The 27,210-nt window shown below is 33.7% G+C and overlaps 1 protein-coding gene across 2 annotated transcripts; it reads left to right on the forward strand.

Annotated features, from left to right (window-relative positions):
- The first annotated feature begins 13,048 nt into the window (after positions 1 to 13,048).
- Positions 13,049 to 25,317, forward strand: LOC145555895 (uncharacterized). Of its 2 annotated transcripts, XM_081617611.1 has the most exons (13): positions 13,049 to 13,239; positions 18,101 to 18,404; positions 20,392 to 20,610; positions 20,704 to 20,796; positions 20,917 to 21,054; positions 21,144 to 21,842; positions 21,977 to 22,243; positions 22,333 to 22,631; positions 22,725 to 22,913; positions 23,025 to 23,134; positions 23,227 to 23,311; positions 23,425 to 23,523; positions 25,023 to 25,317. In XM_081617611.1, the coding sequence occupies exons 5-8, from the start codon at positions 21,010 to 21,012 to the stop codon at positions 22,528 to 22,530; spliced, it is 1,209 nt and encodes a 402-aa protein (XP_081473737.1). In that variant the 5' UTR covers positions 13,049 to 13,239; positions 18,101 to 18,404; positions 20,392 to 20,610; positions 20,704 to 20,796; positions 20,917 to 21,009; the 3' UTR covers positions 22,531 to 22,631; positions 22,725 to 22,913; positions 23,025 to 23,134; positions 23,227 to 23,311; positions 23,425 to 23,523; positions 25,023 to 25,317. The 2 variants fall into 2 exon arrangements, with proteins under 2 accessions (XP_081473737.1, XP_081473738.1); XM_081617612.1 differs by lacking the exon at positions 21,977 to 22,243.
- Positions 25,318 to 27,210: the final 1,893 nt, after the last annotated feature.

Below are 27,210 nucleotides of genomic sequence, written 5' to 3' on the forward strand. Positions count from 1 at the left end.
TCTAAACCATAATACATCATACTCTTTCAATAATTCATAAATCAAGAACCTAGGGTTTCAAAAATTGGGGCTTTTTTAATTAAAAACAAAATCTGAAAATTAAAAACATAATTATAATAATCAAACATCAAAATTAAATCCCAAAACTCATAATTTACAAGTAGATTAAAGCATAGATTAAATTAGAGCAAGAAAGATTAGATTTTTAAGGTTTTTTTTTTCGAAAACAGGGACTGCCAACAGCAGGCCGGCGCCACTGCCGGCTGCTGCCAGCATTGGTGGTCGCCGCTGCTGCCGGCTGGGTGGCTGGTGGTCGGCGGCCCACCAGTGGTGGTGGTTTCCGGTGGTGGTGGTGGTCCAAAAACAAAAGGGAAATGGGAAGGAGAAAGAAAAAAAGATAAGAAAAATAAGGAGAAAAGGGAGAGAAAGTTACCTTGGGTTTTCTCCACTCTGGGCAAAGTTGATTTGCCTCATAAGAGGGATATTTATACCCCTTCTCTACCACCCCTTTTACCTTAAACTTTCCTCTTTTAGTTTTTCCTAATCCCTTCCCTAATAAAACTTGTTAAAATAATACTTTCCTAAAATAAAACCCCAACTTTTATAAAATAAATAATTAAACAAACTTTCCTTTAGTAAAAATATTTCCAAACTTACATAGGATAAATAATTAAAATACAATAATTAAAATATTTAAATTATTTAAATACCTTTATAAAATACATATTTTAAATAAAATACGTATAAAAATACGGGGTATTACATCCAAGATTAGTAAGGTGTACCAGGCTACCAGCCATGTCTCCGAGTTCTCCATCGGCTTTTGGGGTATTCGGTGTTTCTGAAGCAAGAGTTGGGAAAGATGAGTCAGTTGGAGCTTCAGATTCTTTGGGTGGCTACTTGTGCGGAGTACCGAGGTCGCTTAAATTTGGGTTACACTTTTGTCAAGTATTGCCAAGGATTGCAAAATAGGGATTCCGGCGAGATCCCTTGTGGGAGCATGGTCACAAAGCTAGTGACCTACCTTGAGCTCGGGCACTATTTGCCGTCTTGCACTCTCGTGGGGGATGTTGATTCTCTCTACCTCGACGTCCGGCAATTGAAGCAAATCCAGTTCTTAGCAAAGAATGAGGACGACAAGGTGTTTGATTGGCTAAGGGATAACGCGCATTGGTGCTATCTCCCTAACCCCTCCTTAGCTTCTCTCCACCGCGAAAATGTGGCAAACAATTGGCATGTCTCCAAAAGTCACCGCCCTCCCTACTATGATGATGATGAGGAGGATATGGGTGAAGAAGAGGAAGATGAGCCGCAACAACAGGAACAACAACAACAACAACATCAACAGCAACAACAACATCAACAACAACAACAACATCAACAACAGCAACAACAACAACAAGAGCAACATCACCAATTTGCTAACTCCGACTTGGATGCCCTTAGTTCTCAAATGAAGGGCATGAAAATCCGGTTGGAGGGAATGTATGATTAAGACTTTGAGGCCCTCTATTCTAATATGAGAGGGATTTCGGAGATGTAACAAGGTATGTCTATCCAACAACAACATTTGTATGATGCGGGTGTTAACCGGGGAGACATCACTCCCCCGGTTAACTACCCTTACTTTACACCCCAATATGGTCCTGTACCATCTTTTGGGGGTGATGGGGTAACCACATACCCATATTGGCAAGGACCCCCGGGGTCCAACACCAAGACTCGCCATTCCCCGATGAGCACGGTAACTATGATTACCATGTTCCCGGTGGGAGCGACTTTAGGGGTGATCATAAATACCCCTATGTACACCCCAAGCACCCACTATCGCTCGCCTTGCCCGAGCAATTCACTCCCCTTGCCCCTTGGAAACAAGATAACTTTAGGGGGCATTATGGTTGGCCACCCGGTTAAAAATAAAAAAAAAAGGAAATAAAAATAAGAAAAATCAAAAATATTTTGATGTGATTCTTTTCCCCTTTTCAAGCATTGAGGACAATGCTTCCTTTAATCTTGGGGGAGAAGCGTTTACGCTTTTTGTATATATGATTGTGGTTATAGCTTTGAATAAGCTTGGAGGAGTTAGTTTGTTTTTTTTTTTGGCGATTGCTTGGTTATGAGGAGAAGGTTTGATCACCCTTTGCTTCACTAATTAGGAATACCGCCAAATTTTAAAATTTTAGCCTACCCCTAACCCTTTTTTCCCTTACGTTACAACCATTGGGAAAACCTTTCGACCTAGAGGTTAAGTCAAATTTCGAGAGAGGGCATTATGAGTTAAAGCCTAAAGAGAGGGGATGCATAGTCAAGACGTCGTGTATCCTAAAAATGTTTTCTTTTCCGGCTCCTTCGAAGAGCTATTGAGATGCTCATTAGAGGGAGATTTGAGACTATAGGGAGAACGCGGTAAGATCGAACAGGATGAAGGTGAATTGTGATTACTAGTTCTCTATGCTTAGCATACTCTATGTTTCAATCAACCTCGGATATCTTGAAATGTGCATACCCCTATTTGCTTAAGAAAGATGTTTATTCATTTGAAATGTGGTCATTTTGTAAAGTCCAATTTGTAAAGGTTTCAATTTTGTTTTTCTTTCTTTTACTTTCCTTTTTGTGGTTTGCCTCATGTATGTTGGTGGAGAGTTATAGGTTAAGCTCTTAGGAAACCTTTAAGTGACCTCACTCGTCCTCATAGACGACTTTGGGGTTTAAAGGGCTTGTTGTAGCTAAAAAAAACCGTGATTCCTACGTTAGTGAGTCTTAGTGTATATTCCAAGTTTCCCGAGGCCTCTTCCCAAGTTTGGCATTGATTAGGATGTCTAATGTTCTCCATTTGAAGCTCAAGCATGGAGAAGTGCAAGTTCCTAAAGTCCTTAAGCTGTGCATTCAAGTCGTGGGGACATGATTTCTCATGTTGAACCCACAAACATGGAGTTTAGAAACTGCAAGGTCCCGTGTTTATCAAGAGCATTAAGTGGAACGCACGAGGAGCATCGGCATGATAGTGATGAGGGTTGCCCAGTTCTCAGGCGCGGGCGCGCGTGGCTATGGCGCGGCCGCACGGCCTGGTGGCACAGGCACACCTGTCTGGGTCTCTTTTCCGTACCTAGATTTGCGCGGCCCCGCTCTCCCTTATAGTTGGCCGCGCCTATACGGGTTTATTTGGGGATGATCTAACTAATTTCTCTTACTTAGTTTTACTATTTATAGATTTTCTTTCTATTTTTAGAGGGAGAGGAATTTTTCAGAAATTAGAGAAGAATTAGAATTAGAAATTTAGAGAGAGAAACTCTATATTGTAGAGAGAGAAGTTCTTGATTGATGATTGAAGATTGGTAATTCTAGCATTTTCTCCATTGAATTGAAGCAAGTTTGTAAGGATTTATTTTACTTTAATGCAATCTTTAGCTTATCATTTCAATTGTTTTGTTGATTGTTCAAGTTTGAATTGAATTTGTGATTGAATTAGTTTTATTGATATAATGATGATGAAATTGCTGATTAGCTTAGTTTTGATATTGATTTCAATGGATTGTGAGTAGTTCTCTTTCCAGGGGAATGGTGAAGCATATATAGGTAATGGATTGATGCTAATTGGGGGAAATTGATGGAGTTGATGTTGTGATTAAATTGGTTTATTGATTAAGTGCATGTGTGTGATTAATTGAAGAGTAGCTAACTTTGATTGTTACACTAGAATGCATTATAAGCTCGCATTGATAAGGAAAATTGATCTGTGGCTTGCTTTGTTTGATTGAGTAGGTTTGCAAGGTTCCTAGTTAGAGTCTCTCGTAGTTGACGCTAGCTTGACCTCTAGGAGATTAGCCTACCTTACTCTCTTGATTGCTTAATTGATTTTCCCTCGCAACACTTGACTTAGTCATCTCCAATCCCGATTAGCTATATCCACTCCGATTATATGCGGATCCTAACCCTAGTGCTTGATAAATTTGATTTCATTTTGATTGTTTAATTAGAATATATGCACCTCACTTCATTGCTTCGAAATAGTTTAGCTTTAACATTAGCATTCATCTTCCATTCCTAGTGGTTCGACCCTCGACTTACTCTATGCTCGGTATAAGGGTGTGTTGAGAGATTACAAATTTTGTTTTTACCAAAGGTAGATTAGTTTTCAACGACCTAGTCTCCGCCCTAGATCAACTATATGTCTAAAATCACAAACAAATCCTAAACATCTAACATCCTTACCATAATCTTGTAAGGGAATTATGTATACTTGCAGTGCATCATTACAAATATATCAATAATTTCTTTTTTCTTTATGACTCGTAATGCTTTTCCAGTTTATGATTTTAATTTCTGCTATTTTCTGTTCACAATTTTTAATAATCATACTTCCTTCCATTTCTTCACATACATATTTAGTTCTAATTGTTAAGAAAAAAGTTTTAAATATTTTATCTTTAGTATTTTGAGGGAAATTCCAACTTTCTTACTTCATTTGATCTAAATCTTTAACTTCAATTGAGTACTTATCTCTCTTTAATTAACCTATGATCATTTTACTTTTTTCTTCTTTTATCATATGATTCAGAATTTTCTAACACTTCTCTTTCCATGATTTAAATTATTTCTTCATAATTTTAATTTTCAAAGTTCTTCATTTTTTTCACTTTCTTCCTTTATTATTTATACTATTCCTTTATTATTACGTAAAGCTAATTCTAAAGCATCATCTTCTGGTATTTTTATGTAGTCCTACCTATCTAATACCCCGTATATTTATATGTATTTTATTTAAAATAAGTCTTTTAAGAAGTATTTAAATAAATTGAAATGTTTTATTTATAATATTTTAATTATTCATTTTAATAAGTTTAGAAATATTTTAAAAAAGGAAATTTTATTTAATTAATTATTTTATTTAAGTTGGGAATTAATTTAAGAAAGTTTTATTTTAGTAAAGTTCTATTAGGAAAGGGATTAGGAAAGATTAAAAAGGAAAAGTTTAGGAAGAAGGGTTTCTAGAGAAGGGGTATAAATATTCAACAATTGAGCCAAATCAAACTTTGCCCAGAGTGGACCAAGGTAAACTTTTTCTCCCTTCTCCTTATTTTTCTTTTCTTTTTCTTTCTTTTTCCCATCCCCCTTTTTTTCAGCCTTCACCACCACCGGCCACCACCATGCTGCTAAGATTCAAGCAGCTCAAGATCGCCAAAAGAGCTACGCAGATTTGAAGCGTAGAGAAGAAGAAATAATTGAAGTTGGTGACAAGGTGTTATTAAAGGTATCACCAATGAAAGGGGTGATGAGATTTGGGAAGAAAGGAAAACTTAGCCCAAAGTACATTGGTCCATATGAAAACTGCAAAGGATAGGCAAAGTAGCTTATAGGTTAGCCTTACATGTGGATCTAAGCAAAGTGCATGATGTATTTCATATGTCTCAATTAAGAAGGTATATACCTGATAAATCCCACGCGCTACAACCCAAAACCATTGAGCTAGACCAAAGTTTAACCTATGAAGAGAGACCTGTCAAAATTCTTGACAGTAAAGTGCATAGTACACACAATAAGAATGTTAAGATTGTAAAAGTGTTATGGTCTAACCAAGAATATGAGGAAACCACTTGGGAGGCAAAAGAGGAAATGAAAAAGAAATACCCAGAGTTGTTTCAGGTATGTAGAGTTACGGGGACGTAACTTGTTTTCTATAAGGGGGGTAGAATGCTGTAGAATTTCGAGCTTTTTCCTTATATTTTCAGTTATTTTTGTGCTTTTTGCACAATTTTATCGAGTATTTTGAGTAATTGTGCTCTCAAATAGACACAAAAATGTAAAGGTATTACAAAAGGTAAAGCAATATTATACTAAGTGAGGAAAAAAGTTTGAATTTCATTTCCCAAGTTTCGGTACGAAACTTCTTTTAAGGAGGGTAGACTGTAATACCCCGTATTTTTATATGTATTTTATTTAAAATAAGTATTTTGAGAAGTATTTAAATAAATTGAAATGTTTTGTTTATAGTATTTTAATTATTCATTTTAATAAGTTTAGAAGTATTTTATAAAAGGAAAGTTTATATAATTAATAATTTTATTTAAGTTGGGAATTAATTTTAGAAAGTTTTATTTTAGTTAGTTCTATTAGGAAAGGGATTAGGAAATATTAAAAAGGAAAAGTTTAGGAAGAAGTGTTTCTAGAAAAGGGGTAGAAATATTCAACACTTGAGGCAAATCAAACTTTGCCCTGAGTGGAGAAAACCCAAGGTAAACTTTCTCTCCCTTCTCCTTTTTTTTTTCTTTTTTTTTCTTTTTCCCCTTCCCCTTTTTTTCGGCCTTCACCACCACCATGCAGCCGGCTGTGGTGCCGTGGCTGCTGCCCGGATCTTCGAACAAAAATAAAATAAAAAATTATTCGTTTGTTTTAAAAATCAATTTAATCCTAGATCTAATTATTAATTATGAGTTTTGTGATTAGATGATGATGTTTGATTATAAGTAGCATATAATTTAATTTTTAGATTTTTATTTTAATTAAAAAAGCCCTAATTTTGAAACCCTATATTCATAAATTATTAATTATTGAAGGATTATGATATAGGATGGTTTAAACCTTTGATTTAAGTGTTTTAAGGCTTAACTAGTTTTTGGCCCGGGTGATGCCCCGGTTATTGTTTGTATATAAAATATTATAACAAAATAAAGCAAGTGAAATATAAATTGGTGGCTTTACGAAAATAATATCATTTGTTAACAATTTTAAATATAATTGCACATCAAAATTCATTATTTAATATGCAGCAACTAAATGACATATTGTATCAGTTTGTTTTATTTGTTAAAGGGATTTTTTAATTATTATTCAGCTATCATAATAAATTCCTTCTAGTAAACATATTTTGTGGTTAAAAAGAAAAAATCTTTAAAATTGTTTTGCATTTTTAGGTTATATATTTTAATTAACTATAACCTATATGAATTATGGTTGAGTAACTGATGAAAGAAATGAAATTGACTTTGCAATCATATTGTTGTTAAAATATACACATATAAGTTCACAATTAAAATTTTAGAATTTATGAACATGAATAACACTTTTTAATACAATTTTATCATCATAAGATGTCATTAGAGGGTGGTTAGTTAAAGTTTAATTTTAATGAATATGAGGTTATGGGTTCAAATATTAATGCTAATAAATTATAAATTTTTATGAGAAAACATTGATGTATAATTATTAATAATAGGTGACATAGCAACACGTGGAAAAATTACAATCCTTGCCATTGAGTTTTAATATATATATATATATATATATATATATATATATATATATATATATATATATATATATATATATATATATATATATATATATATATATATATATATATATATATATATATATATATATTGATATTGATATTAATTACAGCAAGTTTTCAGTAAAATATAATGCTGGAATTTTTTGGTTGTACATTAAAAATCAAGTTTCTTTAAGTAATTTTAATTACCCATTAATTGGGATTAAGGTATGATGTTTTAAATATAATTTCAGCCTATTTTAATTAAATTATGAGGGGTTAATAAAAGTATATATTGCTGGAAATTTGTGTATGGAGGATTTAAATACTCTTCTATGATTTTAAATTGTAGGAGACTTCGAAGTGAGTGATTTCTAATAGTCGTGACGATATTAAGATCGTATTCAAGTGCGTTCGCGTACTTAGCATGATTTTATTGTTATGGTAGCATGCTAAATGTGTTTAATTGATTACAAGTAGTATCATGCTAGATTTGGAATGGAAATTTTGATTTGGTTGTTATTGGTGATTGAATTATGAAACATGATTTATTTTGTGATGGATTAATGGTTGGAAAATTATAGTTTGGCATGTTTAATATGAACCATACTTTTATTTATAGCATGATAGAAAGCATGTTTAATTAAACTAAATGTTTAATTTGGCTTGGAATATTAAAAGAGAATTTTATTATGGTTCATATAATTTTTATTGATGCTTTAAGCATGAGAAAGGAGCTATGTAAGTGTCTATGTACACGATGAATAAATTGTATATGTTGGTGCCTTAATGCACTTAAGATGTTTTTAACACCGAGAGATAGGATTTTTGGCGCATTAAGCATTTAAGGTGTCTTTGACACCGATGTAGATTTAAAAAGGGTTCAACATTAAATATTATGTGGTCACTAATTAGTCAAGAATTAAATTGGTATATTTGATTGTTTGAATAATTATTGTTGATTGAATGATTATGGTTTGAGGGTCATCATCAAGTTTAATAATATATAAATAACGTAAAATGAAAGAGATTACGCACCAAAACTCTTGGAACATATATACCTTGAGTATGAACATATGGGATAAGTTATGGGGTTTTATATTTAACCATAACTTTTAGTGGAGTACATGACACTATACATTCCTTTTATTATTATTATGCGTAGGAATTCCGCCACTTACAAGTGGTTAGTTGATGCTGGCACGGCTAGCTCCCGTGTCAATAACCTCATTCATTGGGGGAGGTTAGTTGAAACCCGTTCGATGCGTAATCAACACTAAACAAATTATGTAGTTATCTAGTTGTAGACACCCATTTGTGTCTCCCCAAAACCAAACCCAGTGATGAGTACCTTTCGCGTCGAATCATAATCGAATGAAGTGAATGTGTGGAAAGTTTAGTGTTGCGGATAGTTTTAATTCTTTTCTCTTCTCTCTGTTTTTGAAAACTTATTTTAAGAAAACAGCCAATCCAGTTCGGTTGGTCCATGACATGGTTCCAATAGTAGTGTAGTTGGATGGGGCTTGACAAGAGCTTTCCAACGATATATTATAAGCCCAATTCCGATGAATATTGAGGAAGTTATGGCCAATTTACTAAACTGGGCCCGTTTTGAGCCTTATATGCGGCCCAATGATCTAGGGGAGGGCCTAATATGGATTTATCATTCCTAATGCAATTAGGAATGGTTTTAGTCTTCTAGATTCTTCTAGAAGGTTCTTTTCATTCCTAATTCAATTAGCATTGATAAATTGACTTTTGTTGACTTTTCAGAGTTTTAATTAGAATCAAAGAGCCGTTTTGAGGAAAATACGATTTTATCCTCCCGTACGGCAATTTTTATCTGATTTTAAGAAAACGCGTGAATTTCCAAATCAGCGCCAAACGCCAGCTGTAGCGCCTGGCGCTACGCTTGGCGCCTGGCGCTAATGTTGGCGTCTGGCGCCAATAGCCAGCGTTGGCATTAATTCAATTTTATGTGCGCCAGACTCTGTTTTGATATTTTATCTTTTTGGCTGATTTTTCTTTATAAATAACTTGCAAAAAACTCCATTTTCGATAACCAGTTTCCATCATCAATCTACAATTAACCAACTCCCATCAAGATTCTCTTGATTACTCTCTCTCTCTCTCTTTTTTTAAACTAGCTTCTCTCAAATACAAAATTCCGCATTCATTAGATCTAGATACACCTAGCCATATTCGAAGTTGCCTTCGCCCTAGACGTGAAAGGTTTAATTTCTGGGGGTTTGGTCCCAAATCTCTATTTCAATCATTTAATTTAATTGTTTGTTTTATTATTTTCCTTAAAGTTACTAACGTGTGTATTTTGTTATTAGAAAGAGGTACGAGGCATCAAAGTAAGTACTTTAATGGTTTTTATTGATGTTATGATATAGAGTTCATGCTAAGATTGTTATTATAATTCCTAGTATCATGTCTAGGGTAACTTTAATACTAAGTATGATTAAAAGTATGATGCTTCCTATGTTATTCCTAATATTTGTGATTGTTAGTATCATGTTAGGGCTAAATATATGATTTTTATTGTCTAGTGACATGCTATGGTTTGTTATTAATCTTTTTAGTATCATGCCTAGGATCTTGCTATTATTATGCTTTAACATGATTATTATGATTATGATTATTATAATTGTTATTATGATGATTATTGTTTTGATTATTATTATGATTATTTTGATTTAATTTATGATTATATATTATGTTGCTTGATTATATTTTTATTGCTTGATCACACCTTTTATGCATGTTTAAAGGGAATTTGGTACTTGTAATCATGCTTAATAAGATAATTAATAATCTTGTTTAGGGTTAATTTTGATTATAATTCAAGTGATCGCCAATAATAGATTTATTTGTGCATTAATATTCAACCAACATAGATAAACAGGTTTAGGGTTCATCCTATTGATTGCATGTTAATCGGAAAGCGCACATGAATACGATCAGAATAAAGTAGAGGCATATTATTAGGGCAGGTTCAATCTCTTTTAGGTTGGATTTGTACCTTCATCCCAGAACCCTATTTGGTTCAAGACCTTATGGAGTTGACGATCTCTTGGATCGTTAAGGGGTGTAACCTTCACCCTGTGAACGGTTTACAAGTTCCTAAAAAAACTTGTTGGCGACTCTTTTTCTCTATCTTCTTTCCCTTTTGACGCCACCGTACTTTAGTGTATTATCACAGTGGGGTTCGAGCTAGGGGCTTAACGCTTGAAATATTCCCTACACTAGTTGAGAAGTTTTGTTAAATGTTGTGTGCTTGAAAAACATGTGCAACAAGGTAAGTTGTGTGTTGATAGGTAAATGCATGTTAGTGTGTTAAATACGCTTATGTACTCAACTTTGTTGATTGTGTGTTTGTTGGCATTGTCTTTACCTTGGCCCTATGATGATCCATTTTAAATGGAGAGTAGTGGAAACAATTAGAGAGAAGTTTTCAGGTGATGAAGCATATTCATGATGGACATGAGTGAAGAGCGAAACATGCTAGTTTCCATAAGTATATGATGTGTTATTTCTTTATTTATATTATGATATTCCTATTGCGAGACTAACGTGAAAGTTTTAAGATGAATTTATTTGGTTAAGGGCCTACAATGGTTCCAAGTTGTAGGTTTGACTTTGTTTTACTTTGGTTTGACTTTACTTTCGTGAGTTGACTTTTAAAGCTGGGTCGTTTTAAATTATTTAAAGGAGAGTTTTCCGCTGTGTCTTTGATGCCTTAGCCGTTTTCACGATGGCGATAATATCTTAGATGTTCCTATTTAAAGTTTTAAACGGGGCAAAACAAGTATTTTAAAAGAAAGGAATTTCTAAGGTGTTACAAATTGACCTATGATCATTTTACTTTTTTCTTCTTTTATCATCTAATTCAGAATTCTCTAATACTTCTCTTTCCGTGATTTAAATTATTTCTTCATAATTTTCATTTTCAAAGTCACTGTGTTCAGGTTCTTCATTATTTTCACTTTCTTCCTCTATTATTTATACTATTCCTTTATTATTACTTAAAGCTAATCCTAAAGCATCAACTTTTGGTATTTTTATGTAGTCCCACCTATCTAAGGCTTCCATGAGTTTGTGATTAGCTTTCTTACATTCATTAGCATAATGTCCTAACTTTCTGCAAGACCAGCATTTGCATGTTTTTTTTTCTCGGGACAATATGTTGCTTTAAAACCAAAAAAAAAAAAAAAAAAAAAAAAAAAAAAAAAAAAAAAAAAAAAAAAAACAAAACAAAACAAAACTACTGGGTTTTCAATATTTACGCTTATATATAGTACTTCTTCCTATAGGTTTCTCCTCTTGATCTATCAAATTTATAATCCTTGCAGTTTTTCTTCTTGTTATACTTCCTTCTTTCACATCCAAGTTATTCGGAAAATCCCAACTAGTGAGTTATTGTCTTTTCATTTGTTAAGTTCCCATCCTCTCTCTACATTTATTTTCAATTCATTTTCTTAGGAAAGCAATTTTATCTCCTAGGGCATCCCTAGCTAAAAACATTTCACTCTATTCTTGATATTTTTTACATATCTCTTCATTAAGAGAATTTGGTAATTTATCATAGAACATTCCAAGTTTTGTTTCATTTTCACTGATTTTATAATAATATGTTTCAAACTCCATAATGTAGATCTCAACATACTTCATATTACAAATGGATTGATTACTTAATTTTCTTTGATATTCCATTCGTTTTTCATTAGGATCAGCTCTTCGACCAAACTCAAACTCAATATATTGACATAATAGCCTAAACATTCTAGTGGGACATTCTTTATATTTGACTTCTTCGTCTATACCAATCATATACTAGTCTTTCTACACGTACAACCATAAAAACTATGTTTAATACTTACCTCAATTTTTTTTTAGTTGACACATATTCCTTTTTAGGAAGTTTATTTTAGTTGACATGTTTCCTTTTTGGGTAAGTTTTATACCTTGCATTTACTAGTGTACCCCTGTTGCTTTATCATTCTCTCCCCTCTCCTTAATATTAGAGCCTAAATTGAACGCATCAACTAAATAGAAATGGAGGAATTATAATTTAAGAAGTTTCATGAGTCCATTCGGTGTTTAAGTTAAGTACACTATTCATTCTCTTTTTCCACTGATCTAAAACCACTTATCTGTCAGTGTTTAAGTTAAGTTACTTCTACTTGTTTAGATATATGATTTGGCATAACCTTGACACTAAATCGAGTAGTCTTCCCTAGTATGTATCTTGATCAAGTACAACTTTCTTTACCTTGATGCCTTGGCCTTTAGATGATATTATTGTTTACATTATTAAGTATTTCTTCTCCAACATTATTATTAAACACCAGTATGCGCCCGTGCTAATGCACAGGTTATAACTATTAATGGGATTTAAAAAATAAAAAATATAACACAAAAAAATTAAAATTAAAACTAACACTACACCAAAAACTAGTTTAGAGATCGCAAAATATAGAACGGTTATCAAAGATAGGCGTTCTCCGGAAGAATATAGATCGTTTTAATATAAGAGGCGTTCTGTATCTTAATACATATAGAACGGTTAGCATAGTTAGCCGTTCTGTATTTCAATTTACTTAAATAATTAAAAATAATAATTATTTATTATATATGATATAGAACGGTTATCTTGACAACCGTTTTATATTATATTAATTATTTTTTTTTAAATTAGGAGAAAATTATATACGTATATACGGAGTAATAATTTACCCAAATTGTGAAATTAAGGGAGGCTAAAAGGGAAAATTGAAACGCGCGCATCATCACTTTCACTTTCATAAAAAAAAGAAACCTCTTTCTAATTCAGCAGTAAAGAATTAAGGCTAAACCTCCATCAAACTTCCATAGCAAAACCTTCATCAGTCGCCACTCCACCGCCGTTCCACGTCCATCTGCAGTACTGAAATCGTCTGCTGAGCCACCTGCAGTAAATTGAGGTAGGTTCGATTTTTTTTTTTTTTTTTTTTGGTTCGAATTTTTCTTGTGGTAGAGTAATTGGATTCTGATAGTTCTCAATCTCATTGCATGAATCATTTGAATTATGAAGGAAACAGAAATACATTAGTAGAATTCGAATTTTAGGTGATTGAAAAACTTTAAAGTTCTTGTTTTTGGGATAAATTCATGGATTATTTGTATGTATATATTTAAGTCGAATTATTGCAGTAATTTCAATCAAATTACCCTTATATTTGTCGAATTTACTTTTATTTCAATTGTAATCAAAATTATTTTAGCCAAATTAATCTTACCTAAGTTCAATTTAGAACCCTAATCAGTTTTTTTTTTTTAAAAAAAAGAAAGAAAAAGATAGGACTTAACACAGTGACATAAACATAGAATTTTTGGTTTTGGTTTAGTGAGGTAATATATGTTGTTGGTAGAATTGATGAGGATATGGCTGAGCCCATTTTGTGAATGAGGTTTGTTTAAAAACAAAATTATAAATTATTGTATGATCACTTGTATCGTGGAAATTGAATGATGTAGGATACATTATGAAAGACACAATGGTTCAAAATATCGTTGTTTTAGATGAGCTATGGTAATGACTGACCACCTGATAAGCAGCCAATTCAGTTGCACAAACACATTTATGAACTGATACTTCATGGTTTATGTTGATGTTTAAATTATTGGGATTCAGATTGTTAGATCTTATTCTCTGGCTCTCTGCTTAGTTTTGATTTGGTTATAGTGGATTAATCTTTCTTCTTTATTAACATTTATAATTCGGTGTTTGGTTTATTGAGGTTTCTTATATGCAAGGATTAATCTTTCTGCTTTATTAACATTTATAATTCGGTGTTTGGTTTTTAAGGTCAGACAAAATTAGATATAGACTTTGATGCCCAATGGAACATAAAATGGTAAGTAGAAAGCAAAACAAAGAGGGGGGGCTAAATATTCTACTTGAAAGAAAATGGTAAAGGGTGTGCAGTGTTTTTGTGGAAATTGTGTCTCTGATTGTGAAGAGAGAAGAGATAAGAGAAGGGAATTATAATTGTGGTACTGAATTATTTATAATACTAGTAGTAATAATAATAATAATAATAATTCAAATTTGTGGCTTTTTATGGGGATGTTGCATGTACATTAAATAATGGTAAAGGTGGGGCCTTCTTTCACTATTGAACAATGTTGGGCATAATTGACTTCATGACTTGATAAGTTTGCATAACAAAGCTTATTTCTGATTAAAGAAAACTAATGAACAAATAGGTTATGAGGTGGTCCAATAATTACATTATATGAAAACACATTATAATATTGTATCATTCATCTGCACCAATAAAAGAGATTCTTATACTTTAGTAATTAAAGAGCTTAAATAAATTGTTATTTACATTTAAAAGTAAGTTTATTAGCTTGTTTTTATTTACATTGTTGTAGGAATTAACTATGGTAGTGTATGTTAAAATAATATACATAAGTATATAGCAAGTGCAATTATGTTTGTGATTTGTGTGTGTTAATTTTTATTTTTAACTTCCTAGTTTGTAGATATGGACCGAACTTGGATAACCACAAAAAAATTAGGGGATCCAGAATATGAAGCCGGAGTTATGGAATTTATTAAATTCGCTTTGGAAAATAATAGTGAAGGGCGTGATAAATTTCCATGTCCTTGTTACATCTGCCATAATCTTATGTATCACAAAGCTGATGTGATACTTAATCATTTGAGTAAAAGGCAATTTGATAGAACACATACTTGTTGGCATCGTCATGGTGAAAAAAGGCAGAAATGGCAAGCAAGGATGCTCAAGGCCATAATACCGACGAGGGTAACGAATTAGAGGACATGACGAGTCAATTCGTACACAAAGTAGATGATGATCCCAATGCGATGAAAGAATTGTTGAGTGATTCTGAGAAGCCTTTATATGAAGGGTGTAAGTAAACAAAGCTATCATCTTCACTTAAGTTATACAATTTGAAGGTGGGTCATAGTTGGACAGATAAGAGTTTTACAGCATTACTTGAGTTCTTGATAGATGTCCTTCCATCTGATAATGTTTTGCCAAAGAATACATATAGGGCTAAAAAAAACATTATGCAAAATGGGTTTGCGTTATGAAAAGATTCATGCGTGTCCTAACGATTGCATACATTATCGAAATGAAAATGAATCAGCAAAGAGTTGCCCAGAGTGTAATCTCTCAAGGTACAATAAAAAGGAAGGAGTGCCAGCTAAGGTTTTGTGGTATTTTCCAATTATTCCTAGGTTTAAACGAATGTATTCAGACCCGGTAGATGCAGAGAAATTAACATGGTATAAATTTGGTCGGAAAAAGGATGGGTTACTTAGACACCCGGCTGACTCACCGCAATGGAGATTTATTGATGGACAATTCCCTGATTTTGGTAGTGAAGAACGAAACCTACGCCTTGGGTTGTCTACTGATGGTATGAATCCATATAGTTCCCTTAGTAGCATCCGTAGTACATGGCCGGTCATGCTAGTGGCTTATAACTTACCTCCTTCGTTATGCATGAAAAGAAAGTACATTATGTTGTCAATGCTTATTTCTGGACCTAAACAACCAGGAAATGACATCGGTGTGTATTTGGCACCTCTCATTGACGACTTAAAGTTGTTGTGGGAAGAAGGTGTAGAAGTGTTTGATGCTAATCGGAATGAAATGTTCAATTTAAGAGCAATGTTATTTGCACCATACAAGATTATCCAGCATATGGTAATCTTTCTGGCTATTCTGTAAAAGGGGAAGGTGGTTGTCCTATATGTGAAGATAGTTGGAAAGGTAAATGGTTTTCAGCATCTAGAAAGACGGTCTACTATGCTCATCGTCCATTTCTTCCTTTGGATCATAAGTATCGTCGAATGAAGAAAGCTTTTAATGGCGAACAAAATTTTGAAAGTCGCCCAAAAGTCTTTACTAGCCAAGAAGTATTTGAAAAGGTGAAAGACATTCAACTTACTTTTGGCAAGTTAAAGAAAAATAAAGATGTTATTCCTAAGAAAGGGTACAAGAAGTGTTGTGGTTTTTGGCGTCTTCCTTATTGGAGATTCCTCTTTGTCCGACATTCTCTAGATATTATGCATATTGAAAAGAATGTGTTTGATAGTTTGATTGGAACACTATTGAATATCTCAGGGAAGACAAAAGGCGGTGTTAATGCTCGACTTGACTTGAAGGAAATGAATATCAGAAATGAGCTCCATGCCGTTGAGACAGGAAAACGGGACTATTTGCCACCTGCTGCTTATACACTGTCTAAGAAGGAGAAAGTTGAGCTTTGTGCATCCATTTCTTCTCTTGTTTCAATGGAGAATTTGAAACTAGTGGGCTTGAAGTCTCATGACTGCCATGTTCTTATGCAAGATCTCTTACCTATTGCTATTCGTTCAATTTTTCCAAAAAATGTACAATATGCCATTATCAGGTTATGTATTTTCTTTAAGGCAATCTACAGTAAAGTCATCAATCCAAAAGATTTGGATTCCTTAGAAACTGAAATTGCTGTTATTTTGTGTCAATTGGAGATGTACTTTCCCCTGGCTTTTTTTGATGTAATGATACATTTGCCAGTTCATTTGGTAAGGGATATTAGATTTTGTGGTCTCGTGCACAATAGAGCTCAATGGGCCTTTGAAAGACAAATGAAAACTTATAAGGGGTATGTTAAGAATGCTTATCGACCTGAGGCTTGAATCGCTCAAAGAATGCTTTATGAGTTAGCTATGGAATATTGCCTTGAAAGTTTAGGAGATATGAGGACAATAGGGATTTCTAATTCTCGACACAGTGACACACTTGAGGGTAAGGGAACCATTGGTCGTAGAGAACTTGACTTGTCTCCTGAAAAGTGGCACATGGCCTATACATATATTCTTTTCAATGAAGATGAAATTGCACCGTATATTAATAGACATATGACTTTTTTAAAGATGCATAATCGAAAGGCTAGCTCCAAATCTTTGGCTACTGAACAAAGTAAAACATTTCATCTTTTGCTCAAGGATCAAATAATGAAAGAGATCAAAAATTCCCCTTATACTTTTTCTGACCGACTTAGGAGTTTAGCTAATGGTCCTGATTTCTCTGCCTCATTTTTCTCTGTTTATACCATTAATGGCTACACTTTTTATACTAGGGACCAAGATGATAAAAGCACTATGAAAAACAGCGGGGAATGTGTTGAAGCGGAAGCGATGCATTTGTCACCTGTTTATAGCAAAATGCAATACTATGGGGTAATTGAAGAGATATGTGAGTTGCATTATATGGGTTTTTCGATACCTATTTTTGGTTGCAAATGGGCTGACAATAATAACAATGTTGTATGCGATGGTTTAGGGCATACTACTATGAATCTCAACAAGATAGGTCATATAGAAGATCCATACATTTTGGCTAGCCAAGCTAAACAAGTGTTTTATGTTACTGACCCGTGTGATAAAAGAAAATCAATTGTTGTCACATCAAAATCTCGATATGTCATTGATGACAATGATGACAATATTTCTTATGAGGAGAGGTCTACCCCTAGTGAGGTACAAAGTGTGGATGATAGTCTTGATGATACAACAACATATATACGTAGTGATCATGAAGAAGGGATTTGGCATGACAATGAAAATAGTAATGCTAATAATCGACCTAAAAAGCGGCGTCGTACAGGTTATTATGCTACTAAAAAATCTGATTCTTGTGGTTCTTATATTGAAATTTATAATTTGTTCTTGATATTAATAATCGACAAATGCTTTATTTTATTTGATTTTAATGACACTTCTTAGAGATGATTTCTAATATATTTGTATGTTTGCAGGTTGATGTTGAAAAAGAGAAAGCAAGCAAGTGCTAATGAGGCCTCTGAAACTGGCGAGGCTGAAGAATCTGCTGAGTGTGAGAATCGAAGGGGTCGTACAGTAGCTGCAGTAGTTGGAAAAGCAATTTTGAGTGGCGTCAAAATCCCCTTGGAATGGAATCACAATAAAGTGCCAATTGGAGAAAATAGATATATCTTTTCATCATACATTAGTGTAGTTGTTCGTGAAAGAGTGAATATCAATTATCGAGACTGGGAGGAAAATCCGAAAGAAGTTATTGATGACCACTTTAAATTCATTACGGTAAGATTAAAGGTTTTTTTTTATTAGTTCCATGACCATGAGTTAGTTGTAGAATTATTTGACAGATTGAGTTAATAAAATAAAGTTCTATCAGTTTCTTTCCTCAAATTATTTGCATTTAGTCCAATAAAAAAATAAATCACTTATCATTATCACAATGCATTCATTCTGACATTTTTGCTGTCAAATTAATGATTTTCAGTTGTTTATAAAATATAACTACTCTCAGACATTCCTAGTGTCAGAGGAACAACTCTTAGACATTCCTACTCTAATGAAACAAACAAAAGATCATTTCAGACATTAGGAATGTCATTTCAGTCCTCTAACTACTCTTAGACATTAGGAATGTCATTTCAGACAGTAGGAATGTCATTTCAGTCCTCTAACTCTGACAGTAGGAATGTCTGACAGTAGGAATGTCTGTTAGAGAGTAGGAACTAGGGATTTTAGCAGGTGCTGCAGGAATGTCTGAGAGTTTAAATGTGCAACCTCTTTTGGACTAGTAAGTGGACCAAACTGTTGTTGTTCTTGTTTGTGTTGCCCAAAGCCCCAAACCCATTTCTTGGCCTGGGCGTTAGTGTTATTCATGTTAAGAGCAAGGCCATTATGAACTCAATTGACAATGTTATTCATGTTAAGAGCATGTTTCACTCTAAAATCAATTGATAATGTGAAAGATAACTCTTTAGACCTATAATAGTATAGCAAGTTCTTCAATGTGGAACAACTCACAAAATCCATTTTCACACCAGGTTATTAGCATATTTGATGTCTTTTGATTATTTGCACACAAAAATAAAAAGTCTTTTTTTTATTATTGTTTTAAGCTGCATGACTGTTAATATAATCAAGCGGCCATGTCATTTGAAGTATATTTTTGTCTAATTTTTCCATCTTTGCAGGACATACTAGATAATATTCCAAATGCTATTATCACATTGTTTTCTGTTACGTTACACAACATGTTTGTCAATCAATATAACAAGGAATCTATCTTTCACCTCAATAGTCCAACACAAAGTAAGGGCACTTAACAATAACACAAAACAATAGCACAAAACAATAACACATAGCTTTAGTACATAAATACCATTGTTGCAAGTCTAAGCTGAAGAAAGATAAACATAGAGTCGCGGAGGCTGATACAGGTATATAGACGTTACTCTGATCTATTGTCCAACACACTAGACTGAATGACTGATCAACTAAAAACTATCCTCTATCATGTAGTTCCTCTAACTCTAATGAAACAAACAAAAGACTGAAATGACATAAGAAAAGTTTCTGAACAAGCTTAAAAAAAACATGACAGTTACTAATTTGCTGCTCAATCCAAGTTCAGGTTAATGAAGCGGTCAAGTTTGATCCTGGGCTTTATGGCCATTTTCACCAACTTATTAACAACTTTCCTCAGTCTTACAGTTGTAGGGAACAATGTTGAATTTCATGGGTGAGGCTAATACATAGAGACTAGAGTCAAAATACGACAGACTTTGGAATAATTACGGCACTTGACTTTTGGCTGCAAGTTCATCATATCCCACTTGTATGCTTATATGTAAAGAAGTGCAAGAGGTTATTGTGCATACGCATGCTGGGAACAAGCAGCAGGCTGCAGTTTCCTCTGTTGTCCAGTGTTGTGATAGGTGGGAACTGAATGCTGCTGAAGCTAAAGCTAAAGCTATCTGGTGGGGTTTACAGCTTGCTAGCGAGGCTGGGCTGATGAAAATAATAATCGATAAGATTCTAGTTCGTTCCATTTCATCATTGATGATATTATTGATGTAGCTATTTCTGATTTATCTATATAATTTCTGCCTTGATATGGTTCCTAAAAAAGAATTAAAAAAAAAATACCAAGATTGCAGTGTGGCTTCCAAAGAATGATCAAGCCTCATAAAATCTTGTTTATTTGAAAAGGTATTGTTTTGTTATATGAATTTTGGTATTGTTATATCTGATATCTTTTATTTGAATTGTGTAGAGAGGATTTATAGTGCCGGAAGAACGTAGAAATTATGTATTGGGGAGAGCTTCAATCCGCTGGAGAGCTTTCAAGGCCAGATTAAGAAAGGATTGGATGTACGACACCAAGGGAGTAAATCCAAATGTGATTATAAAGAAGCCACCTTCGATATATCCATTTATAACACAAGCTGATTGGACCAAATTCATTGAAACATATACTGATGATGCGTTTAAGGTAATCTTTGAATTATAGCCCATAACTAATCATAGTTGTGAAAAAACCTTTGAAAACTGGGAATTAATTGTTTGTACATTATTATATTGAAAGGAACTAAGTGACAAGAATCGAGAGAGGGCGAAAATGAATACTTCAAGATATTGAGGAGGTCGAAAAGGGTACTTGTATTATGAACAAGAGATTGTAAGTTTAGAAATGATTATTTTCTATTTTTTGTTGATTTTTTTTAAGGAATAACATTAAATAATTAATTAAGGGATGACTTTTAGTTGTTAAATGGCATTGTGTTATCTGTATTGTCAGGATGTTGAACTTCAGAAACAAGGAGTGCAAGTTAGAGACGTGCCTCGACATTTGGTTTGGATAAGAGCTCATTCCAGACAAAAAGATGGTGCAATGACCTTTGACAATCCCGCTGATTTTGAAATAGCTCAAACAATTGTGAGTTTGTTTCTACTTTTGAATCAAATAAATTATTTGGCAATAATAGATTACACTGCCTTAATTAGGTTTCTTATTATTGATGTCAGAAAGCATTGGAGGCTCAACAAATCCAAGGAGAAATTGAGGCCACTGGCCGTAATGATATCCTAGCGAGAGCATTAAAGAATCCTGAACATGGTGGTTGTGTTAGGGGCGTTGGGTCGGGTGTTACAAATAAGTTGTACTTTGGTTACAACAAACCAACATCACAAAGTCAATTGCAATCAGATATTAAGTGTCTCAAATCAAAATTAGAAAATGTGGTTAACACACAAAATTTGTTGTTGTCTTACTTAATGTCAAGTGGTCAGGTTAACGCGGAGCAATTGAAAGAACTTGGTGATTCAAATGGCAACCAAGTTGGCCACCAGTTAGCAGGTATCCAAGCTGGTGGATCTAGTGGCCAAGGTTTAGATGGCCTTGGCTTGGGTCGTGACAGTTGGCTTCAAGGTCTTTGCTTCCAACTTGCCTCAGAACAAAACAAAGTTACCCATCAGTTAGCAAATGTCCAAAAGGGTGGTTTTGGTGGTGAAGAGTTAGATGATTATTTAGATGTCTTTGGCTCCGAAGGTGACCAAGGGGTTCGAGGTTTCAACTTCCAAGAGCAGAATGTTGAAGCGTTTGAGGTTCAACCCGAGCCATACCATGTTGCGTGGCCTAAGGAGGGATATGTGCCAGAAACTTTGAATTTGGAAACGCATGTACTCAATAATGAACAAGACATTACTGGCCAACCATTTCCACAGGTAACATTATTTCCTAATACTTATGTGTTTGATGTAAGTACATATATCCTTGATTCTTCTGATGGTGTTAAATTATAGACTACTACATCTTATCAATCCACAAAAGGTTTATTAATACCATAATCCATATTTAGGGAGTTGATAGTCTTTGTTCCTTGGCAATTAAGAGTGACAAAGGGGTCGATATAGTTGCTATTGTAGAAGTGTATGTTGGGATGGAAGGAGAAGTTGTCAAGCATCATTTCAAGCCCGTCCCAAGTGGTCATTATCGAATTTGTGTTAAAGAAGAAATCAACCCAAATGCACTTCTGCCATGTCCTGAAGGGGATATAAGATTCATTTGTCAAACTTTAAATTATTATTTAATATGGCCTTCTCACTTGGTTTTTCCTATAAAGAAGGTAAAATTCAGTTTTAAATTATAATTATCTGTCACATTATATAATACGATCATCTTGTTTTTTTTTTTTTCCTGTGATTATATGACAAGGCTGATAAGCAAGTCCCTAAAGAAATCGCTGCACCATCTCCACACTCGCCATCATCACAATCATCATGCACTCGAAAGTACACAATAACTCATGCTGATAAGTTGAAGTTGACTTCTAATTTGGTTCGAGTATTTAAGGATGTGGCTATTGCAATGAAAAAGAGTGGTAAAACCAAATCTTTTACAGTTTTGGCTTGAGTGTTTCAAAATGAGCAATGTGTTACCCTTGATTATGAAGACATGCTTGACTGGTGCTTCCAAAGAGAGATAAAATCGTCACACATGTCAATTTTAATGATGTAAGTGTTGTATCCTTTGCCATTTCAAGGTTAAATTTATAACTCTTTTTGATTAATGAGCTAATAAATTTAAATAAATATTTGATATGCAAGGTATATGAGTGAGATTGTTCATACAGAAGGTATCTCAGGGTTGTATGGATTTTGTGATTGCAACTATCTATCCCCGTATGCTCCAACTGTGGAAAAAGACGATGATCGATGTGACTATCTAGCTAGGCTATTTTCATGTAATGATGCCAAAAACAAAAATCAGCTCTTCTTTGCCCCGTATTATGAGGAGTAAGTGCATATGAGTCTATCACATATTTTTTTATTTTTTATCAGTTTTATTTCTAATTCCTTTTAAACATTCATTATTGTATTTGAATTCTATTGTTTTAATCAATATAGTGGACATTGGATGTTGGTTGTTATTTGTCCATGGGTTGGTTTGGTGCATTGGCTAGATCCCGCTGGAGTAAAATATGAACCTCCCAAATTTGCTCAAACAATAATCAACAGTATGTGCTAGATTACTTATTTTGTTACATGTTAACTTCTTTTTATGAAAGTATTTCAATACTATTACTCTAATATTTTGATAATTGCGTAGGGCAATGATCAATTTTAGCGCGGAACATCGAAAGGATATCACAAAAATAAAGAAAAAACCTTACATTAAATGGATAAGCATAGAGGTATTTGTATCTTTAATTTAATTTTGCAATGCTTAGTACATAATATATGTTAATACATTATATATAACTAGGAGTTTGATTTAACCCTCCCCCTTTTTTTTGGCTTGTATTAGTGTCCTCGTCAAGCTACTGGCTCTAGTGATAGTGGATATTATGTTTGTCGCTACATGATTGAGACAATTGAATCTAGGCAAATGATCATCCCCGACAAGGTACGACATTTAGTTTTAATGTATTTTGAGTAGGTGATGCATACATCTGACTATACTCTCTAAAATTTGTAGTTTTTGAACAATTATGCTCTCTAAAATTACTGTTAGGCCCTACAATGGTGGGTCGATTAATTATTTGGCTTTGTACTCAGCTTCAGGGGGGAAAGTATGGGTTTTTGGGGTGAAATTGATTGGGGATGGGAGGAGTTTGAGGTTAGTGAAGTGTGCTGTGATTGATTGTAGGTTCCAATTTTGTCGATTTGCCTTTCGTTTGGGTTTTTTATCTTGGGGGAGATGAGAGGGGTTCGGGTTTTTCCATTGCGTGTATTGGTGAAAGGGAGGGTTGGGAGTAAAAGGAGGTTGACAGTATCGAGAGGGAAGGGTGAGAATTCGAATGCTGAGGAGCGGCAGCAGGTTTAATGTATCAGTGGCAGTAGATGTATTACATTGCTGCCTGATAGAATGTTCAGATTTTAGCAGGCTGCAGTTTGCTCCAAGTACTGACCCTTTAGCATGTTCAGACTTTCTAAAAGGGTCTGGTTTTGTGTTCTATTTAATTTCTGTTTCATCGTTCACTTTCAATCCCTTTTTGCCTACCTCTGCTGCATTACATTTCTAAAAGGGTCTGGTTGTGTTGCATCATTAAGCACTAATCCTCTGTTTTTTTTTTTTTTTTTTTTTGGCTTTTTCAAAGGGATTTTCTCATAAGTGGGAGTGGGACACCCATTTTTTAGCTTCATTTTCGTAGCTTTAATGTATTAGTGGCAGTAGATGTGCACTTTAAATCAATAAAGAAATTGATTTTATCAGTGGCAGTAGATGTCCTGAAGTTTTCCAGACATATGCCATGGAAATTCCGGAATTGCAGGCTATTTAGTTATGATGTGCTGCTCATCTTTAGCCCTGCTTATCTTTTGAACTTTATCTTATTTTCAGCTCTAGTTTATGTTCTTATCTGTTGTACTGGGAAAAACTCGGATGATTTGGAGTGGTTTATATTGCCCTCTTATTATCCTCATTTTGTTCCTGATGATTTCAATCATCAGATTTACCATCATATAATATAATGGTTTTCCCTTTTGTGTTAAAAAAAAAAGTAGATATATTTAGCTAATTGCTTATTATTTTAACTAGTAGAGTTTGGTTATATTAAATAAAAGAACTTGTGTCTTAATGCTAAGCTAGTTAACACGAATAGCAGTGCTCAAGGGAATTCAATTATAACTGTAATGATATTGATGGCACATAAAGAGATCAAATTGTTATTATTATTTGAAATTTGTTACTTCTTTGTATTCCGAATCTTTCCTGTTGCTATCATGACTTCATGAGATATTATGTAAATGCTTGCAGGATCTGTTACTCTTGCTTGTTTGGTTGTGCCTTGTTGGCAACTTCGGATGACTGAGGCTTATTTGTTATCCATGCCCCACAATGACACTCTATTTTGAACTAATATATTATTAACTAATATGTATGTATTTTACATTGTTTTGTAGTATTTTAAGCAAGTTCCTCATACATATTCTCAACAAATGATTGACGAGCTTAGGGAAAGGTGGATTTCATATGTTACCGGATACCATCAACCAAATAACGACGACGATGATTTATGTGAATTGTAGATCAATATGGCATTGATATATTTTGGGGCATCAATTTTTTTAAAAAATCAACATTAACTAGAAAGGTTTTTGATATTTAACTCACGTATTTGTTTGTATAGAACAAATTTTGTATGAATGATTCAATTTAATTGTGGTTGGATGTTTTAAATTATATATATGAAGTATATTTTGATGGCTTTCGTCGTATCTGTAAATATTTTTGCTAATTTTATTATACAGAAAGTTATATTTCATGTACATGATCTTGGATTTTTTTTTACATAGGAAATGTGAAGATTTTCTTACGGGATATATAAATTTACAAGATATTAAATAGGAATACAGGTCTAAAATGAAATACAAAAATAATTCAGATTATTAAAATACAAGAATAATACGGTATAAAATACGTAGAGGGGTAATTCGAATAATTAAATACATATGGCCGGATTTTTTTTAAAAAAATACATTAGAGAACTGTTATCTAACTTAACCGTTCTCTATTGTAATGCAATATAGAACGGTTAAGTGGCCTAAACCGTTCTGTATTCCTTCCTTAGTGTACAAATTTAAGAAGGGAAAAGAGATCGAACGGTTGTGACTAACAACCGTTCTCTATTTGTTATTATATAAAACGCCTATACGACCCGTTCTCTATACTTTATACATCGCTTAGCAGAAGAACGCCCCTAAGGTGATCTATAAAGCCTATTATAACAGTTCTCTAAGGCCTTTTTTGTAGTAGTGTAACTAAAAAGTAAAGAAAAATATGACGTACTTCTTTTTTTTTTTTTTTTGAGGTAATAAAATGTCACATTTTAAATTATTGATAGGAATGTATGAAATTAAAACAGAAAAAAGTAGTGGAACTTATGGTGAAATTAAAAAGTTGAAGTGCTCATAATTTAGGGAAAAAAATGTGCACTTATTATATGGATTTCTTGTAACATTGGTGTTTCTAAAAAGAAATTTATTGGATAATATAATTAAATAAGTAGTTTTTTGGGGTAGTATGTGTTATTAGGAAAAATATTAAAATAATAGTGAAAAGAAAAAACCAAATAATTATTGATTACTTACACAAACAAATTGAAATATAAATTTATAAATCAGAAAAATCAAATTTAAAACCATAAAAATGGAATCATAGTAGTTTTTTGGGTCCAATTTATGTCAATTGGGCCGGTCCATTTATGATTCAATTATCAAGCCCAAGGTCAAAGGTCCAAACCTCCAATCCACGCCAAGTCAAAGTCAGCAGCCCATTCAACGTGGCAAACCCACTTGACTCGTAGCCCATATCTCGTCATTGTGCTAAGGTATAAAAGTCTTCACTTCTCCCACTTTGCATTTATTCACATATAGCCTCAAACAATCAATTCTCTTGCATAACTCTCTTTCTACGCATTGTACTGACTTCGGCATTGGAGGAGCCTTCCTCGACACAACCCCCTATGCCAGTTTACGTGTTTTTGCTGTGCAGAAAACCCTCGATCCAACATCACTTGGACTGGGATCAATCTTCAGCCCACTTCAAAGGACCTCGCCGAAGGTCCCATTATTTACCCGAAATAATTTGGCACTGTCTGTGGGGATTCGAGTGCTACTACCCATGAAAATCCACTTATTCATGGCTACCTTGTCCTATCACGAAAATGGGTCAAAATTTCTAGTAAGTTTAGCCCAAAATCTATTTAACAACCGTATCTTTCTTCAGTTAAAGCCATGCTACCAGCTGAAGTGAGATATGGTCTGTGAGCAGTTCGGTTAAACTACCCACTTAGTAAGAGGTGGCAAAATTATTTCTACTTTTGAGTGTGTTTACTAAACACAATTGCTACACTTTCTTCAATTATGGCACTTTTTCAAATACACCTGTAATTGAGCAAAGAAAATGGTGGATTATTTAAGTGGAGCAAACTTTGTTATTTGTGCCTCGACATGCACGAGGATACCATTTGTTAGTGGCATTAATTAATATTTGGATTTATTAAAAGCCACCGAGATAAGTCAAGTATGAGTTATACTCAAGCTAAAGATCTTATCCTCGTCAAGTTGTCGAGTTCTTTATCTCAAGCTT

Source organism: Chenopodium album, chromosome 8, assembly GCF_948465745.1.
Source record: "Chenopodium album chromosome 8, dcCheAlbu1.1, whole genome shotgun sequence".
In the NCBI taxonomy this organism is placed as follows: domain Eukaryota; kingdom Viridiplantae; phylum Streptophyta; class Magnoliopsida; order Caryophyllales; family Amaranthaceae; genus Chenopodium; species Chenopodium album.